Genomic DNA, 20,944 nt, shown 5'->3' on the forward strand with positions numbered 1-20,944 from the left:
TAGAAATATCACAGTAACTGGTATAACAAGAGCCAACTTGACTAAGCAAAAGTATCAGTGTTACCAATTTATGTGCTTTAGAATAAGACACACTGAGACATCCTTCATGCAGTAGAGATTACTCTATTTAACAATTCCTTCAAGCTACAAAATTCCAGGAGATGTTCAATTATTATTATGCGGCTCAACTAATTGGAATTTATGAAGACAAATATGAAAGCATTAAGGTGGGGGTGTGACTACTGAAAACAACCCATCCATATATATCACCTCCGTAGCTTTACCCTTTTCCGTCTTGAATTACCATTGCATACCCATGTCACGTCACCTTTGTTAATGAAGTAATATTTCATATTATATAAAAGGTAATACAATACACATATGACATCCACAATAGGTTCTGGACTCTTAAACATCATCAAGCTGAATTATCAAATTAAAATTGATTTTGAGTTTCTTACAAGCAGTTGTAATTTTGCAAAAAAATCAGTTCACAACTCATCATATCTCATTAACATTAACATATAGGATTAAGGAGTAAAAGCCATAATAGATGATTATTTTTGGTGGCTTGACTATGCTCCATACTTATGGTTTAACTGCTGCACTAACTGTAGAAAAAGGTTGTTATATTGCTTGTTTTTTTTATTTAGAAATTAGTTCAATTTTCAGAAAAGTTTAGAAATGTTTCACTGATTTCAAATGATTACTCAGTGGCAGGAGAAAAATTAACTACTACTCTTACTGCATATTCCACATTTACTGACTCCTCCCATTAAAGATGTTGTAAAGAGTCCTAAATATAATTACTTTTTTAATCCTTGTAGCATAATTTCATGTTTTCCTTTTGTTTTGTTATTTGCAGAATTAATGGTTTAGTTATAATTTCATTTAGTGAGTACAAAAAATATATTGTTTTTAACAGTCAATGGTGCAACAATTAATGGTACTTTGCAAAACCCTTTTTAGGGTACGTCTACAACATTTTACAAGGTTGGAGCACAGAAAAAGATATTTGATTATTCATCTTTGCATAATAACAGAAACAGACCCATATACTTACATGTCCCTCACCATACATATAATTAGGTATGAGGTGCATTATTATTTACTCATCTTTTTGCCCCAAACCAACCTCAAGAATGTGTTGCTAAAGAGCTCAATCTTAGGCCAAATCACATTTCATGACTTGCTCCTGACTTTTAGCCATTGCCCCAACATTTCAAAGTTGAAGGCTGTCACAATTTATTTTGTGGAGTAGGAAAAGGGGTAAGGAAAAATGTTCTTACAGTCTTTAAAAACAGAATGTTCAGAGGCACTCTTAGAAATAAAGGGATAGGAGCTATATTTGGTTGGAAATTCCCCTGATCAATGTAATAATTTCAGATAACATATTTGAAAGGCACAATAACCACTACAATGCCTAATTTAATGTGTTCTCATATATTATGTTTGATAACAGTTATTGTTAATCAATAAAAAATAGATCCTGATTTTAAATATTTGTTTTCCTCCACAAGCAAAACAAAAAGAAAAAAAATGGTTTAGTATTTCTTGTTTTGAAGTATATTGTTGTGAAAACAAATACTGAAAATACAGTTTAATTTATAGTTTGATGCACTCTGATGCCTAGAGAAACATCCTTGTACCAAGCATAAGAAGCATATGAAGCACTGGTATTTTGGAACAACACTATACCAAGTATCTGCTTTTAGTATATTGTCAAAATAGTATCAAAACTGTCAATGCAATTATCAAAAACTGATTTATTTAAGACTAAAACACATTTGTCACAACATTTTATTTTGTTCTTTACAAACATAAAAATGTGTGCTTAAAGACTGATAACTGACTAAAACACCAGGTTTCAGCTATTTAGCAAACTTGTGTTTGCCATGTGAGAACAAATAAGGCCTTTTCCTGACATTATTCACATAACTTGTAAACTGCAACTCTCACAGTAACTTAAGATTTTTTTCTACCTTACTTATCATCCTACTCAATAAATGCGGCACCTGTCGCATTTCTCGTCCTGTCAAAATGTTGCAATTTCCATGAAACTGTAGATATGGACAAGCTTAGCTGATTCTTTCTTTTTTGTGGCATTTCCTGACTTTAACACATAGTTGGCTTACTTGCATGTAATGTAAGGCAGGTTAGTTATGCGGGCACAGGTGCTTCCCATTGTTGAATAGTCTGTAAGGGAAATGGGCCTCTGTGTCACCTAGTATTTATATCCGGGCGAAACAAGAAGCTGTATATTATTATTGATTAATAGACGCTTTGACAAAACTTAAAAGATAAAACTATAAATACATAAAAAAGGATTTATTAACTCTTGTTTTGTAGGCCTTTTTAGAAGTGTAGAACCAGATATTTTGATAAAAACAAATATTTCTCAAGATAGGGTTAGTTTCCCTTTTACCCACTGAATAAAAGTAATATTGCTTTTTAAAGATCTGTAAATATCTTTATCAGGTGAGTCAATAAAGGTGAATTGTGTTGTCAATTTGTCCTTGATAAGTTGCCTAGTTGAAACAGAGGCAAGAGACCTGCCTCAAGGTCTATCCATTAATACATTGGTCAGAGGAAGGTTGTACTAAATAATAGGATTTTCTGACTGTGTTGTCAGCAACACTTTTGCATAAAATCCAATAATAGAGGTGGTAGACTGGCCTCACAGGAAACAAACTGACAAGCAGGTCAGTGAGTTGGGTACAGGTGCTTCACTGCTCATCTTTTACAGCATCACAAATGAGCACCTAAAGTTTCCATCCTATCAAGCCATGTGTACACTAACACCCAGTAGTGCATGATGGTGCAATCTCCCTTTCCCCTCTGCTCAAAACGTGTGTCACCCCACCTACCCACCCACACACACATCTGGCAAAAGCTCATCTTTTATTCCATTACATTTCTGATATCAGCAACCCCCACCACCGCAACCTCCCCACACACTCACCAACAACCCCATTGTATGTCTCTGAGTGGGCTTTGGGTAGAGGAAGAGCAGACTGGTACATACAGAGAGGCCTCTCCCAAAGGTAGGATCTCTCTGCACAGATGAACCGTCATTATTTCTCCAAATGAATTCAGTTTAGGTAAGTGGGGGAAAAAAGATTAAATCAGCTAAATGAAAGTCCACTGGAATAAATGATGTTGTGTACGGTGGGAAAACAAGAGAGTATGCACCTTGAAAACTAAATAGGAGAAAACGAGGAGCATTATCTATAAAACATGAAAGCGTTTGGATGTCAGACAAAGCCGCATTGAACAAAAAAATGGTGACAAAGAAAGGACGAGTGAGCACATCATGTTTGTAATATTGCTAAATCTGATACCAATAATCTGCTTTATGCATATAAAACAACAAGAATATCTTAACTGCCTTCATCTAAACATGAATCCAGCAGGAGGCAATGGACAAAAGGATTAAATTATCTCAATTCCTTCTCGTTTTGTCTGTAGTTTGAGTATTTTCTTCTATTTTACCTTTTATTATTGTCGTTTTTACATAGGAATCATTGGTTTGCTAATGCACAAAGAAGATTTGAATTTAAAAAAGTGACTGCCGAACTACAGCCACTGAACATCTGCCAGCAAACAGAGACTACAGCGAGGCTGTGAGCAGCAGATGATGCTTACACAGATGATTTCAGTAATACCATTAGATAATCCTTTAACTCCCTGAAAAACAAGATCATTACTGCCATTTCTCTGAGTGTATCTCATCTCTTTGCTATGCCGTTTATTCCCAAACCCCGAGCAATGGGTCATTATAGAAAAGCCCACAGCTTTATCCAGACAGATCCCCAAACTGTACTGCAATGCAACATGTAGGTAAAATGGGGGAACGCAATATATAACCAGGATCATGGTAATCTTCATGCATGTCAGAAAAATAATACAAAAAAATTAAATAAGTTTGATCCAGTAGTTATCAGATCAGTGAGGGTTTAAAGGCAGGGATCACGATAAGCACGAAAGAGAGGAGATAACAGGAGCATTATGTGTTACTGTGCCACCGCATGAGCAGATTCTCAAAGCTTCCTTAGATATACTGTTACTGTGTGCAATTAATAATTCATCCCATTACTGGGTGACTGATTATCAATCATTACAAAGACAGACAAAAAAAAAAAAAAAAAAAAAAAAAAAAAAAAAACATAGTAAAAACCACACTGTTAGAACTTTACTTAAAGGTGCCATGACATCACTGTATAAACCATTTAATGTAGCTGATTTTTAAATAACAACATCATTTTGTTGTTTTGTTTGGCCAAATGTCCATCCTCAGTAAAAGGGTTGGGTACGTTAATGATATGCAGCTCTACCAAGTTGACTTCACTCTGATTGGCTACAACCATATTTGCAAAACTGGTCAAACGTGGCCCTCCCACACCACTTTCTCCCTCCTTCTAGCTTGGAAAAGAGGCGCATTTTTAAGGCCAATATCTTTTGTTTCCTGATTGCAGTAGCTTTGTAAGCACCCTGGTACCGCTAAGAGTTTTTAGGGGATAATCCCCTGAGAAAATGTTATAGATGCACTTGCATTGTTTTTCTTATGTTGAATGACACCCATTTTATTTGTGACACAACATTGTGCTTTATCCTTGATCAATTTTTGGCATTATCAAATTTCTTTTGCTTGTAATTTTTGATCAACAGCAGAATACTAGAACAATTTGAGTTAATATTAAAATATATCATTACGCCAACAAAAACTTGCTTCAGTATGAATTTAAGACATTAAGTGCTGCTATATTCACATGTACAGATATAGAGAGTCATTTACCTGGAATGTAATATGCCCACTATTTATGCCTAGTATAGAGGTATATGGAAGCATACTGAATATTCAGAAGCAGTATGCAGACACAATTACATTAACAAAAATGAAACAAGCATTTGTTATTTTGCAGTTTCCAATTTCTGTCTAAGCAGGTGTTTCTTGCCAAATAATTTTATATCTTTAACAGGGGAGCTTAGATGGACATAAACACAACATACAATAAAAGAGAACACTAACTATGTCTGAAATCGGCAATTACTCCTGAACTAAAATAATAATAATTGTATTTTGAAGTCTTGTTCAAATGCGTGGAGCTATCTTGTTTATATTCAGACTTGTAAACGACTACGTGTGAAGATCAATGTGACTGGATTTAACCTAAATTGAGCTTTTACCAGTCCTAGGTTTGACAAAAATATATTAAATGTAGTAATACTCAGCATTCCAACAGAAATCTCTCCTGACATAAAAGTCAACTCTGAAAAATAACCGGCGTAGGAACCTTTTCCTTGTAGCAATTGATGAGGTCACATTGGTATAAACCCTCTGTTTATCCTCAGGGCTTTCCTTCATCATGTGTCGCTCTGCTCCCACAAGATGTTTACATTTTCTCTCTATTGTAAATTTTCACAGTGATTTTTACACTTGTACTCTTTATGATCATATTTAAAATTTCTAAACTGCAGTGATTAAATCACACACTCTTACTTTTTGGTATTTATCTGCACATAACTTGAGCTTTTTGTAATTCTATTGTTTGGACTTCACATTTTAGGATTTTCTCATCTCTAATATATTATTAAATGGAGTTATGTATAGTTAATAAATAATTTTTGTGCAAGTTAAAAAGACAACCTTATCTTGATGCATATTAAAAACATTATTTGGGAACATATGAGAAAATGTTCACTCCTGTGATAAAAATAGATGGAATTATGATGAGCCCAGTGAAAATATTTTTATTAAAGTAAATTGTTGTTTTGATAAATAAAGTAAATTAATCTTATATGATACTCTGAGACAGCATGCCTAATTTCTTGGGACACTCACAGTTTTAAAAACTGTATTGCTGTGTTTTAATCATTAAATATTTTTCTTTTAATTTTTTTCTCCCGAAATTGCTCTTAGAATGCCAACTGACCTACTCTGAAATGACCACTTAAAACAGTGATTCACAAATTTCTATGCCTCTGCCACATAAAACTGATTATTACAGCTAAGATGATGTCCATAACATTTATTTATTTATGGTTACTTTGATTTCTATGTATATTTTAAACAAAATACACAAGTAAGCCAAAAGGTTATTCATGCCTTTAGTAGATAAAGATTTAAAATTATTTTTATTTCAATTAAGTTTGTTTCTAATGGTAATATAGACAGACATCGTTCAAAAACAATGAAACAATGTGAAAGGAGGATTCAATTAAAAAAAAAAAATCTAATCTGTTTTTAGCTTTCATTTAATAAAAAAAATCCACCATTATTAACAGCTTTATTTACAATAAATGGAAAAAATCTTTTTGGCATCACAGTAATCAACCACTGTTATAATTAATGACCAGCTTTTCCAGTGGTATTTTTGATGATTGATATTGTACTATGTGCTCAAGTCTTTAAGGTTGGAAGGCCTCATTGCCATGACCCTAATCTTTAGTCCTCTCCACAGATTCTGTGGAGAGAGCAGAGGAAGGAAGAGCCAAATTTGCACAGCTCATATATCCAATATATCGGGCGGAATAGGGTAGGGCCGATGTAAAAGGGGCTAATGAGGCATTAACAGCATCAGCAAAAACAGTTGTGTGTTCTCCATCCTGTTCTCCAGATGAGTGGCAGGATACGGATACTGCTTCTAAAGTCTGCCTTTGCCTGTTTGATCTCGGGTGTCTTCTTGCTGCCACCCACTGGACAGGAGTTGTACTGGAGTTTTCCTCACAACTTCCCCATACATCATTAGGCTTCTTTATGTAAATGGACCCTAGCAAATGGAAATATCTCAAACCTAAAACCCCAGGCTTTGGTTTACCCCAGGAAACCAAAGCCTTGGGCTTTAAATCCTGGGGCTTGCAATGGAAAAGGAGCTCCAGTCATTTATCAGCCGTCTGGCACTGTGCAGCAGTATGTGTGGGAGGGGCATCGGTGAGAAACACTCTAAATCATACAGTACCTTTTCTAGCTCATGTAAGGAGTTTAAACTGCGATACTGGCATCACAGATAATGTTTGCATTTCTGAAACCTTAACTTATAACTCTTGTATAGCTTGATGCATGTAATAAACTAATGTTGAAAGCCAAGCTATACAAACTAAATTTGCATGCTTCTGTGTTTTTGGTATATGTCACAGCATCATATACATGCCTTGAACAGTTACTACTTTGTTTCGGGTTGAGACCTGTGTATTAATGTTGATAAGGAGATTTCTAGAAACAATGCTTAAGAAGAACTTTCAAAAAGAAAAAAAAAGAAAAATTGTCTTGGAAAACTACTGTTTTCATGTAACAAGACTTTTGTAATCTAACGTTGGGTACAACTTCCAACTTATTAAAACTTACTTTCTTGAAAAAATATTTTGGAGCCTGAGCTTAATATTACACTGCTTTCAGTGAAATTGCAAGGAGATGTGCCAGACACTGTGTCACCTAAAAGAAGAGTGATTATGGTGGGTCAGAGTGATTATACTGGAGGAAGAACAGATGAGGACAGATGGAATAACTGCATGTCTTTCTTCCACACTGCTGAGATGTAGCAAAGAATCCAGTATAATTTAAAACCATGGGTAGTTAATATTTCTAGCAGAGCAATGATTATTAATTTTCTAGCTTAAAGAAAAATACAATATATACAATATATTATTCAAGTGACCAGTCTTTCTTTCTTTATCTGTGGAAAGAATCAATTGTACATTTCACAACAGCGGGGGCAATTTCAGAGGTGCAATTTTCCAAGATATCATATTACACAGTGTCAGCACCTAGCAGGATTTCTGGTCTGCCAGGGCATGATGTGATGTGATTACGTTTCGCAAAGGTGAAACCGGCAGATATTTTTGTGATCTTCTAAGTCTTGATCTGGGAGGTGAGGATGGACATTAGTGGGGCTGATTCACTTCCCCCTATCACACCATAGATGGCAAAATAAACTGTGAAGTTATAGATGTCACATTATCATTGGAAGGTGAGATACAGCAACAAACCCTAGGTGGGTCATGGTCATGTTGACAATGTTAAGTTAGATTCTTAAAAGTCTCCACTTGCTTTCACTGTGTATAAATTAACTAGGAACACTAAAGACGATGTTGGTTATAGGTTGCTGGAGCTGTTGAAAGCAATTATTGGGGAAATAGATAACCCCACTTCTGTATTATAAAGGCCTCAGCTGACATCTGTAACCATTTTTCTGGCTTGTTTAGATTAAAGGTTTTAAAGAATAGTTTCTGTTTCCAGAGTCATTTCCTACTAAATACGTATTCAAAGTATTCAGTTGTGTGACCGTTTCTCCAGAGTAAAAGAAACGAAAGGGACCCAGAGGTGTCCACCGGCCAACAGGAGGCGGCAACATTAACAACAATGTAAAAGGAATAAATACTTAAATATTTACTTTCTACTAAACAAAATAAGCCATTCTAGATTGAGTCTTCCTTCTAAATAAAAAAATGGAAAGTGGCACACAAAAATCAGATACTTTTATACTGAAATGATATGCCCTAGTTATGTTACTGTATTTCTCTGAATAAGATGTCACAAATCATGAGGACAGCCTCAAAGCTACTGACAGGTTTTCATTGGCATGTAATGGTACCTGTTGAAATGCTGATTCAGGAAAGTTTTAAGAGGGCTGAAGATGTATGACTGGAGAGTCGATCAGAAAATATATAATGTATATGTGGAATATAAAATATATATGTGGAATGGGTTAGCTTTGAGTTATAAAGGAGTGTTCTAACTAACCAGGATCTATTTTAGCCAAAAACCAGACACAAGTGAAAGAGTCGATTGCAGATTCTGAAAAACACATGCAACATCATTTATTGGCTCATGCCAGACCTGTTGCTATTGCTCAGCTGTGCTGTGGGCGCCAAGCAGAATGTGACAACGTGAGGGAAAGAATGCGTTGGAGTCTCCTACAAGGCTTCTTCCTAATGCTACACTTGACATTTACCCTGGAAGGCTGTGGGCTGTGGCTGCTGCTCTCACTAAAATTATTCGACCTGCTGTGCAGAATAGGATCTGTTCTGATGGATGTCGTCAACTAGGAGGTAGAGATGTCTGGGGGGTGGGGGTGGTGGTGGTGGTGGTGGTGGGGGGGGGGGGGGTTATGTTGTTCCTGGATATACCAACACACGTCACTTGACATAGCTTTTTGTTTGAGGAATTTAGGGGGTTATTGTGGCAGTCACCCAGGGTTGGCACAATGAAGACAGACAGGAAACAGGTATAGTAGGACAGTGGGGTCTCCAAGTAACTGTTTTCCATTACACTTTTGGCTCAATAAATCCTTTTCAACCCAATAATACCCAGACAATGTAATAAATAGTATATCCAAACCAAGTGAATCCATGGTCACACAATTCATTGGACCAAAGAGATATAGATAGATATATATATATATATATATATATATATATATATATATATATATATATATATATATATATATATATATATATATATATATATATATAAAAAAAAATAAACACACACACAAACTCAAGTATATCAACGATGTTCAACATTTATCAAGAGTCCTAAGAATTGGCATCTCAGCTTTTTAAATGTCATAAACCTAACTTTGTGCTTGTTTCAAAACCACAGATCAATGACTCACTGCTGTGAATTTAATGCCATGGATTATTTGGCCATCTCAATCAATGCGTAGGCTCAGTTACTGTTATGTCTTTATTTGTAGTCCTATTTTTGAGAAAGCTCCCTTGATACTTTTGATTTTACATTCATCTGTAGGTTTCATCTATTGGAGAGGCTGATGATCTGATACATTTTTTGCTTTTTGATTAGGTAAGGATGAATATTGTGATGACTGTAAGAGCTTTTACACCAAATACAATTTGAGCAAATGTATTACTCATCGACTGCCTTCTTTTATTTCATTTTATTTTTTTTTATTTCAACATATTTCAGTCCTGGAGAAGTCTCTGTTGGGTTTATTGTGTGCAAGACAGTGACTTGAAAGGTACAGATTTAGTGTCTTGCATCTTTATCAAAATTACATAAGACAGACAATCATACTTAGGGTTCCTGCAACGTACAATTGACCCACTGGGAGGTATCATGTTGAGTAGCCATTTCTGATTTCAGTAGCCAAAACAGGACAGACTTGTCAGCCTTGTGTGCTTTCCCTATCTGACTCCTATATGAAGACAAGCTGTCGGTGGGGGAGGAATATAAAACGAGCTTAGAAGACTGTAGCTCATCCTATATGCTATTTTGTGTTGAAATGGAGGACCATCCCCTTTGCCCAGCGAGAAGGAAGAGAAAGAAACCAATAAAAGAAAAAGAAGTAATAACCGGGGGAAATCGAGAGTCTATCAGCTATTATTACCAGGTGTAGACAATTTATTAGGGAGAGGGGATTTAAAACGAATGTGGAGAGTGCTGGCTTTCTGCTGGACAGGTAAGTTACTTCAATATAACAGTGAGGTTTATTTTTGGTGTTATCTTGTTAGGCTTGTTAGGGCTGTCGCGATAATCAATAAATCACTTAATCACACAGTAAATTTTAATCAGATGATTAAAATAATCACGATAATTTGCGTCTGAATACTTGCTTATTTGCCCTTGTGTTTCTGTCTCCTCTCTCTGAGACGGGATAATAAAAGGTTTCAGTGCGGTGCATCGTTGTCTGCTTGACCCTCCCTTCTGTTTTTCAGTGTAGTAGGGGTTAAATCTTGCCAGGGTATCCCACAGAAAATTGAGTGATCCTGACGGTAGTTGTTAGTGGGTTGTGGGAGGAGGGTGAGGAACAGGGAAGTGGAAGTGCAAGGAGTGGTGAGTGGTGCAGCTCTTAACCGGGTACCATAGTGTAGTTTGCGTCAAGCTAATAATAGCTAGTATGTTAGCTTAGTTGAACGGGAGGTTTTCTTCCAGAAAAAAAACTTTACTGACTCTCAAACATCGACACATTTAATGCTTAGCCTGGCAGGGGGTGAGTAAAGCCTGGTGGCCAGCCAGACTTAGAATATGGTAGGGGAAACCCTTCTTGTGTCAGGTAGGCACATGCTCAAAGTTAATATGAAAACGCTAGTTTGAAAAGAAATTCAACTGGTGTCATACATTTTTGATACAGGTTGGCGACTTTGGCTTGAATTGCCATCTTGCAATCGGAAGGTTGTGGGTTCGATTCCAGCTTCCCCTTGTCACATGTTGATGTGCCCCTGGGCAAGGCACTTAACCCCAAGTTGCCTACCGAACTGCGTATCGGTTTATGAATGTATGCGCGTCAGTGAGAGCAATTGGGTAAATGTGGCTCTAGTGTACAGCGCTTTGAGTGGTCAGTATGACTGGAAAAGCGCTATATAAGTACAGTCCTTTAACCATTCCATGGCTTCTGTAGTGGCCCACTGGGCCACAGCTCGTAAAGCTCTGGCCTTGTTTTCATATTAGCTGCATAAGCTACCAGTTATCTGGGGTCTATGTTTATTATTTACCCAAAGCAGAAAGACACCCTCAAATACTTTTTTTTTACTCAACACATCATGACAAATTGCAAACTGTTTACAATATTGTTGTGTTGTGCCAGTTCAGACGTGACAGAAAGCGGGCATCAATTCGGGACGTAACGGACTACGTTACCCATGATGCAATGTGGTCAAAATGGCCACCAACTCATGTGGTCAAAATGGCCACCAACTCCCATCACGCAACACGGCAAAATGGCCGCCGATCAAGATAAGGTTGCTATGGTGATGGCTATAAAAGCCGATCACACACGACAATCTCCCTTCTTCCCTGGCTTTCAGCCAACCCGAGAAGACACAGCTGTTTTCCGTTGGGGTGATTCCACGCCACGTGTTCGATTGCTCGCTGGACTGAGACTTTTCGACGCAACGGTTATTCCCTGCTTTTATAACAGGAGGTCGACTTAAATAAGTACTTTTAAATTCCCTCTGATCAAAAGACTGAGAGACGCCGGATCTCCCAGTGATCGAAGAGGACCCCGCTTTGTCTGGCCAACAAAGCGACTGTTGAACCCGGAGGAAGAAACGAAGGAGCTTCTCCCCCCGTCCCGCTGCAGCCTGCGGACATCTGCGCTCGTCAAGGCGCGTCCAGAAAGCCGCTACTCGGAGCGCTCCGGACCAGCCCCGAGGCACCTCAAAGTAACGGGGTCTCCCCTTTTATTTCTGTCTCACCAACAGGGTGTTTAGAAGTGCCTGGGCAGGCGGTAGAACTTTGTAGGTGTTGGTTAATGCTTTTATTCCACGACGAAGTTGGAATTATTTTGCTGAACATTTTCTTTGTATGTGCATGCATTTTACAATTGATTTGCTGTGTTGATTTGTGATCCATCAAGAACCCCGCCGTGGGTTACTGCTTCATTCCTTTCCATCTTCTTCCCTGCTTCCCCCCTCTCTCTCTTTTCGCTTCTTATCAGTTTAATTTCTTTGTCCGAGCTCAAGTCGCGGGCTTTGCTTTAAACTCCCAGTTAGCTGCCCCCTCTCGAAGCGAGGCATTATCCCATCAGCGTAAGCGTATCCCATCAGCGTAAGCGTGGTTACGTCATTAGGACCTCCCCTCATACGTCATCGTAGCAGCCATCTTGGGAGGGTCACGTATATCTGAACTGTAGGTAGCTTAGCTGAACTAGCTTTGTGTAAGACATCAAAGCGTCCAGTGAGATTCCCGAAGCTGTTCTGTCTATCAATGCTGATACGTGAAATGCCGGTGTTTCGAGGGCGGTGTTAAACAACTTTGAGTTAAGTTAAGATCTGCTAACCGCTCATTTTAATCCATTGTTTATTTTGTTTGTTCTTTATTTCCACATATATTTTGCATGTTTTAGTTTAGTAATGAGTAAGAATTCCAAAGTTGTTTGAATCAGAGAATTACTGTAACAGGGAATTGCTTTTGGTTCAATAAAACCAACGACTGCGGAATAGACATTGTTTTGTGTTCAGTCCAATTCATAGTTACATGGTTATTCAGAAATCAGAGCTAACCTCCTTTGGAGTTAACATCTGATATTAATACAGAGACAATATCATTGGATGGTGATAAGGAATAAGGATTTAAACTCTAATTGCAGTTACATTGGGGTTCTCACAGCCTGCTGGATAAACCTGGTCGGTTAACAGTCCGACCTGATCATTTATTCCAGCATAAATGAGTTCATAACAGCAAATTAACTAATGCATTAGTGGTATAAATACTTATAAGCTTATAGCTAACATCACCACCATTTGAACTATATTTGTGAAATTTGAGTTGAATGATTTATTATTTAAATTATAATACCAAATTATAATTAATAATAATAATAAGCATATTCAACCAGCTTATGGCATAACAGTTGCAAATAGCATGTTTTCAGTCGTTTTTGTGCAGTACATGTGGTAAAACGCAAAAACTTTAATCTGTCCTAGTTTGGTGACGTTTGTTGGGCTGTCCGTGAAAACAAAAATTTTCAACCAAAACCAAGACCCATACTGATGCTTACTGCACCCAAATGATCATAAGATGGCATCTGCTAGAAAAGTGCTTTAGAAACAATAATCACCTGTAAAGAGTGCATGTCATCCCATCTTCCCCTTAGCAGATGTATCGAATATCTCTATACACCACTTCAGTTCCAGTAAATGTCCAAAATATCAATTATACAAAACAGACTCATCTACTATATCTCATTTATATTTCTCCACTGTCAGAGATGAGACACTAGTAAAGACTAGCAAGTTTATAAAATCTGTTTCAGGCTTAATACAAGGCACCAGGGAAACCAGCATCGGCAATAAAACATATGGTTTAGTTACAGCATATACATCACTTGACAGACTAAACAACACTATTGGCTTTGTTTAAAAAAAGTTTCCTTTCTCATTTGCCTGTAAGAGCCAATTGTAAAACAATATTTGAACCCTTATGACATTGTCACCACGGGCAGAGGACTGAATTATATAATTTGGCATAAACAAAATCAGATAAAAGAGGCTGAGCAATGAAACAAACACATCACTGCTCTAATGAGCAGAAATTAGTTCTTTAATTTATATCATAAATTGCTGGTTGTGACTCCCTCCTTTATTGTCTTGAGATGTTTCTAGCTCTTTATCTGCCATGCTACGTTGTATTAAATAAAAAAAAACTATTTGTAAGAGATCATTTTTTTCCAACTTATCTTTTAAGTGCAAATAATGAACAAAAAGTAAAGTTAGAATAATGAATAACTAAACATACATTCAATGTAAAGCACTGAACACTGTAAAAAGTTTAACATTTTGACCTAAGTACATTAACACACAATGATTAACTAGAGCTTGTCCTCATTAAGACTTAGTAGTCCATCCAGTTGCAACTCCTTACTATGGGGCTGTTAATTTGTGATGTATCTACCACTGCTTCCGGGTCCAAGCCAGTCAAATGTGTTGTTTATTCAATATATCGCTGTGCTGTATTAATAGATATAGGTTTTAGACAATAAAACAACTCCAGCTGTCATTTTATGGTTTCCTGTGCGATGAGAAGGGGAAGAGGAGATGGCTGCAGTTGAAATTACTAAAACGGTGCGATTTTGCTGACTCGCCACATTAGCATTAAACTAACCTGTCGCATATGCTAACTACAGTACATACAATGTTAATGTTTGACATTGTAAAGCATAAATACAAGTTTGGGAATTAACCGTAAGCATAAACCACAGTGCCATGTATAGCTGATCTGGACCCAGAAGTTCACCCGTGACGTCAGACGTAACAACTGAATTGGCACAGCTAAGCCTTTTTATCCTAATTTTTATATGGAACCCAGCCCCTATTAATAGGGTGGTAGCTATTGTGATGACAAATCTGTTCAACTATTTTGATTTCTAGTAAGCCTAAACATACACTGGGTGAAACAGTGTGAGCTGCAGCCTATGGCAAAATCTTAACATTACTTTTGATTCTTCCAAATGTGTTTCTTGGTCCGTGATCCGTTGCTGCAGTTTAAGCCGTTATCACAATGTTGCAGATGCAAGTTATTTTAACTTTGCATTCCAACAGCTCACACAGCTCCAAGGCATCTCAGCAGAACGACAGAGAAGGACCAGGCTGTGGAACGCGAAAGAGGGCAGGGTCGGATAGCAGGTGGATTTGGATGTTCGAGTCCACCCTCAAATTATTTTTGACTAATTCCCTCCTAATGTCCGTTTTTACTCCTGCAGTGAAGTTAAACTTGAGTTGGATATTTGAAAGACATTCTCTCAGTGGTTCACTGCAGACCATTGATGGCTTTTAATACTGTATGATATACCAGAGATGGTGGTGTAATACATTTTTCTAGAATTAAAAAAAAAAAAAAACGTGAAGTTTCAGAGTTGGCTCCAGGTCGATTGCCAATTTGCCAACTCAGACCCACATTGCAAACCAAATCGTTTTCATATCTTCCATTTTTTAATTTGTAGATTTTTCCTTTATGTAGCATTAAATTAAAACACTTATGCCCCTTTCACACAGTAATTTCCTGGGACCACATTCTCGGGTCGAACAAGAATTAGCGGCTTTCACACATGCTAATTGTCCCAGTAAATTACTGGGTCAGCTCTTTTCACACTTAACTTGGCAAAGGTGAAATGGATCTAATACCACCTACAGGTGGCAGTAATGCAAAGGATATTGCTTAATATCTAAAGAAGAATTTCAGCAGGAAATTACGTGTGTCAAACAGCTGGTTAGTCCCAACAAACGAATGGTGGTTCTTCCAGTGGTTAGTAGCTTTTTGAAAACTACAGAAGAAATATAATTTGAGTATATTTCTCTGTCGGAAAAGCGACATCAGGGGAAGATCTAAATGCTAACTATGAATATCTCACGTAATCACGTAAATGCATCCATTAACATGAATGTAATGGCTTTATTCACACAAGAGCAGTCGCAATAAATTACTGGGTATGATCCTAGGTCTTGACATGGTAAATTGCCGAGTTTTACCTGTTAAATGAGTTCTGGCTTCATTCACACATAACCCTGACCTGGAAAATTACCAGTAAATTACTGGGTAAGGTTGTAAGTGTGAATGGGGCTTTATTTAGTTGAAGGAAATAGCACTAAGGTAAAACATGATGTTTTTGTTTCTCCTTTGCAGCTTCAGGACCTGGACAACCTGCTTGATGTCAGAAAATCCTGAAGGAGAACGTCTAATCATCATTTTCTCACCTTAAGCTCAAACTCAAGTCAACCTCTGAATATCTAAAAGAAAGCAAAAAAAACTGTTTGGTCACCAAGATTGTTATAATTCAATAAAATTTTATTTATATAGCGCTAATTCACAAAACATGTAATCTCAAGGAACTTTACAAATTCAAATTTATTAAATCACACAGCGTGGTCAAAAAGTTTCCAATCTAAGGAAACCCAGCAGATTGCAGTGAGTCTTGACAGGCAGCATTCACTCATGAAAGAGCGTAGAGCCACGGGGACAGTCCAGTCGTCTGCGATGTTGATGGCTTTGCGGCAATCCCTCATACTAAGCATGCATGAAGTGACAGTGGAGAGGAAAATTCCCTTTTAACAGGAAGTAAAACCTCCAGCAGAACCAGGGTTAGTGTAAACGGTCATCTGCCTGGACTGACTGGGGGTTAGAGAAGACGGAGCATAGAAGCACACATTGATCCAGGAATCCTTTCTATAATATCCCACAATATAGCTCACCATGAGAAAAACTGCAAAGAGAGGAAGTGAATATGTGGAACAATGGTCATCATGTCAAAAGGGACACATTAAGAAGACGCTCTATTTTATTATTTTAATCTAAATGTTGAAAGATGATTGTAGTATATGATGAATTATTTTTTTCCAAGAAATTATTCATATAAAGCAAACTTATTAAACTGAATAAAAATGTGTTTTATTGGACTGCTATAGTAAGAGTACAGCACTGTATTTGAAATCTTTTGGTCACATGGTATGAAGGGTATTGGAGTAAGATTAAATTTCCATGAACATATTAAGGAGTAGTTCACAATTTTCAACATTTCCAAAAGTGTAAAAAACACTTGAAAATGTTCTTACTGATGAACCAGGCTTTTTAACTGTCATACTACGTTCCAGAAGCTTGCTTAAATTTCTGTGACTGAAATTTATAAATATATCAGTCTAAATGTAATATCTACAAATACTTTTTTTTTTGCTCAAAGCAATAGGTGTATAGTCCTTGATGACTGACGTTCAGTAGATGGTACTCAAATGATTTAAGGTAATGTATAAATATTTGCAAAGGTTAGAAATCTATATAATTTTTGCAAGCTCAAATGTTTATTAAGAAATCAAAAAAATAATCAGTAATACAGCAGAGCCTAAAGAAAGGTATCTATGAGAAACGTTTTATCAGGTGGAGAAATCTTGCAGATGGCAAAATCAAGGTGAAAAATATTGAGAAAAATTATACAAGACAAGCTATAAAGTAAGTCAGAAAAGCAATTAGTGCATGCTAATTGCTCTCATTAGAAGAGATGGGACCGATTTAGCAGACTTCCATGATGGACAGTTCGAACATGTTGCATCCATGTGGACTGCACAGATGGGCGGTCTGAGAGTTCTGCGGTACATATTGGCAGTTCCCGGTCTGATAGCAGCAGGGTTGATAAGACCCAAGCCTATCATCAAAACTTCACTATCTTTTTTGTGTTAAAGAAGCAGAACTGAATGTAAGACGACTGGGTGCAATCGTAGAAGCCTCATAAAGGACCAGTAAAGATAAACTGCATTAGGGCGTAAGAAGAGATGATTTATGAAAAGGTAACAACAGAAAGACATGGTTTAACACTTAGGAAGTGTGAGGCATTACTATTTAAATGTTAAATAAGTGCATTAAAGTATCATAATATAAAGCATCTGTAATCAAGAACAAACTGTAAAACTGATGTGATCTAAGCTTCCTGCGTGAAATCAAATATGCACTCGTCCTGAAAAGTTTATGGCAGCTTCCAGCACTCCATCGTTCATCTTGTCCATTTTATAATCAGGTTTCTATTGACTAAACACAGAAAGGAATCCACTCTAAGTGTTTAATGATAGCACCCATTTTCTTTAAAAGAACACATGACAGGCACCACTCCTGGGAAACAAGGGAAAGCTGAAAGCTAAATGAGACTACTGTAACAACACTGGGGGGAGAATAAAAGAGAAAAACGTGTGTTTTAAGGACATGATGGCCCTCTTGCTCAAATGTGTTTTGGAATGTGTCTCTTTATACGCAAAATACCACAAAGCAAAATCTAATTTACTGGAAAGCAGCCAAAATCAGAGTGAATATGGCAAACCATTACAGTGCCTAGCAAAACCATTCATATCTCATGTGTTTCATCACATTTTGTCACATTACAACTGGAAACTTTAATGTATTTTATTGGGATTGTATGCGACAGGCCAACACAAACTAGTGCATAATTGTGGGAAGGAAAAGGATACATGTTTTCAAAGTGTTTCACAAACAGAAACACTAAAACCTGTGGTGTGGATAATGAGCTAATGAGTCAGTACTTTGCAGAAGCACTTTTTACTGCAATTACAGCTGTAAAGCTGGGGTCTACAGACTGCGCAACTAATAACAGAAATGTCTGCACATTTCTTTCAGAATGAATTCAGGGTGTCTGTGGAAGTCTTCAAAAATTCTAAATTGGAATTAGGTCTGGACTCTGCATGAGCCACTCTAGCACATAAACATGCTCTGTTTAAAACTATTCCATGGTAGATTCAGCTATATGTGTAGGGTCGCTGAAATGATGGGAGGTGAATATCCACGCCAGCCTTAACTCTTTTGCAACCTCTTACAGATTTACTTCCAGGATTGCCCGGTATTTAGCAACATCTCATATCACACCAAATCTTACCAGTTTCCCCGTCGTGTTGAAAAGCTCCATTTGTTCACCGATATGTTTCCTTTACAAGAAAGGAGGTATTTATACTAAAAGGGTAACTTCTAAAGACAACTAATTTCACTTGATTTCATTAGAGTGAAGGTTGCTAAATACAAATACATACAATATTCAGATCTGTGGTTTTTATCTTCCATTTAACAACACTTCACTTAATGAACTTTTTGCTGTTCAATGAAATCCAATACCAACAAAATAACAAAATATGATCAAGTGAAATGGGTTTGAATAATTCTGAAAGCTGCAGTCTGTCTGATGCACCTTAAAGCTAAATTACTCCTTCCTGCAGTAGAAAAAAAAAGGTGTCTGTTTGATGCATTAGGCCCTACGTGGATGTAATTAACAAGAATGATAACTCTTTCCCCCTCCAACTGAGAGCAACAGGAACTCCGGTATCTGCTCTGTCCAAAAACAGCATAATTGTGTCTCATTTTCTGCTGAACTCCTGATTGAGTCAAAGGCGCGAAGTTACGATAATGCTCTCAGTCTGTTAATGAGTACCAAGTGGCCGCAGCGGTTTAAGGTTACATGCTGCTGGCTTGACTTCTACACCTGCAGCTCGCTCACAGACTCCCAAATAACATGAGCTGAAAAAAACAACACTTATTCCTCCAGCTTACCTCTCAATTATGTCAGCGATGGTGCAGGCAAACATCTGCAGGCCCTCTGGAAGCTGCAGAGCAACTGTAACAAAAAAGAAACAACAAAGAGAGAAGTTACATGCTTGTAGAGCAATGGGGACAAGTTATTTAAAACATCCTCGACAGCACCCCTTATATAGCCGCTGCTGGTTCACAACGCTGATAGCAACCTGTGACAATTCAGAGTAATATTAATTCTGTGCTGCTGGAAAGTCCAAAAATAATTTACAATGGCTCCACTTCTGCAGTTTACCACTTGCTACTAGCATCATACGTAGCTCTGAGTCATTCTACCCCAAAAGTCAAGCAACGAATTGAGTTTCTCTTGGCCTTCTGATCCTGGTGATCCCAACAATACAAGGTCAAATGATTTACTGACACGTGAGCTGAAAAATTCAGAAGTAAAACCTAATGTTAGAGTTTAGTAAACAGACTTTCTCTCAGACTGTAGGAGACAGGCATGCATTATTTTATTTCTTTTTAATAACACAAGTAGAAGTGCCCGGAAGCACAGTTTGCCTATCATCTCTACTGCACCCTGCCTGCAATCAGGGACCCCTTTCCTTTATGCATATTCCTTCAAAGACAAATGACTGCTACTAATGTAAACACACAAACCAGCTTTGAATGAAAAATTCTCACCCTCAAAAAAGTATATCAAAGAAGAAATGAACTGGATAAAGATATTTCACATGTTTTCTATCACACCCTAAGTAATAAGAACTGAGTCAGCTCAGTACACACAAGGGATCTGAACTACATTCGCTCAAAAACATGTGGGAGCTTTGGCAAAGGAAACTTCTTAAGAATGAGAAATGCGAGAAATGTAAAAGGCAGCTGGTTGACTTCTGAAAACATCTAGTTGGTGATAACCTGTGCAAACTGAGCATTTTCAGCCCTAGTTGGTTTTCTCAATGGAAAACAATAGCAGCTAACAGTTGTGGTAGGTCCCTGACTTTTTTAAACAGTGTAACTCAACACCAACATTATTGGTCTAACATGGCAATTTGCAGTTTTTGTCAATATCAACTCCTCAGTGATAAAGAGGAACACACATTTTTACACCAAATTTTATATATTACTTTGAAGGGAAGGACATAGTTTACAAAAATATCTCAATGGATCTTAACATGCTATCTCCAAACTCATCAACATCCAATCTCCTCAGTAAGTATGTTTTGCACATTCTACAAGCTTCCTAAAACAAGAGACCATGGCATCACAGAGGCAATGGTGTCAATACATTAGTGCATCCACCCAAACATTTCAGCTTATTCTGGGGGATCCCAGGTTAGAAGGGATACATGGTCTCTCAAGCGGGTTCTGAGTATGCACCCAGGAGACATTCTGATCAGACGCCTGAACCAACTGAGCTAATTCCTTTCAATGCAGAGGAGCCGCTGTACTTAAAGCAGAGGGGGATAATATTAA

General features: G+C 37.4%; 1 protein-coding gene across 1 annotated transcript in view; it reads right to left on the minus strand.

Moving 5' to 3' along the window:
• dph1 (diphthamide biosynthesis 1) overlaps nt 1-20,944 on the minus strand; it is a 92,081-nt gene that overhangs the window by 50,390 nt on the left and 20,747 nt on the right. The window contains exon 3 of the mRNA XM_036149522.1: nt 19,493-19,556. Coding sequence (XP_036005415.1) covers nt 19,493-19,556 — 64 coding nt within the window. The remainder of the gene's footprint in view (nt 1-19,492; nt 19,557-20,944) is intronic.

The sequence above is a fragment of the Fundulus heteroclitus genome, chromosome 18 (genome assembly GCF_011125445.2).
Source record: "Fundulus heteroclitus isolate FHET01 chromosome 18, MU-UCD_Fhet_4.1, whole genome shotgun sequence".
Classification (NCBI taxonomy): domain Eukaryota; kingdom Metazoa; phylum Chordata; class Actinopteri; order Cyprinodontiformes; family Fundulidae; genus Fundulus; species Fundulus heteroclitus.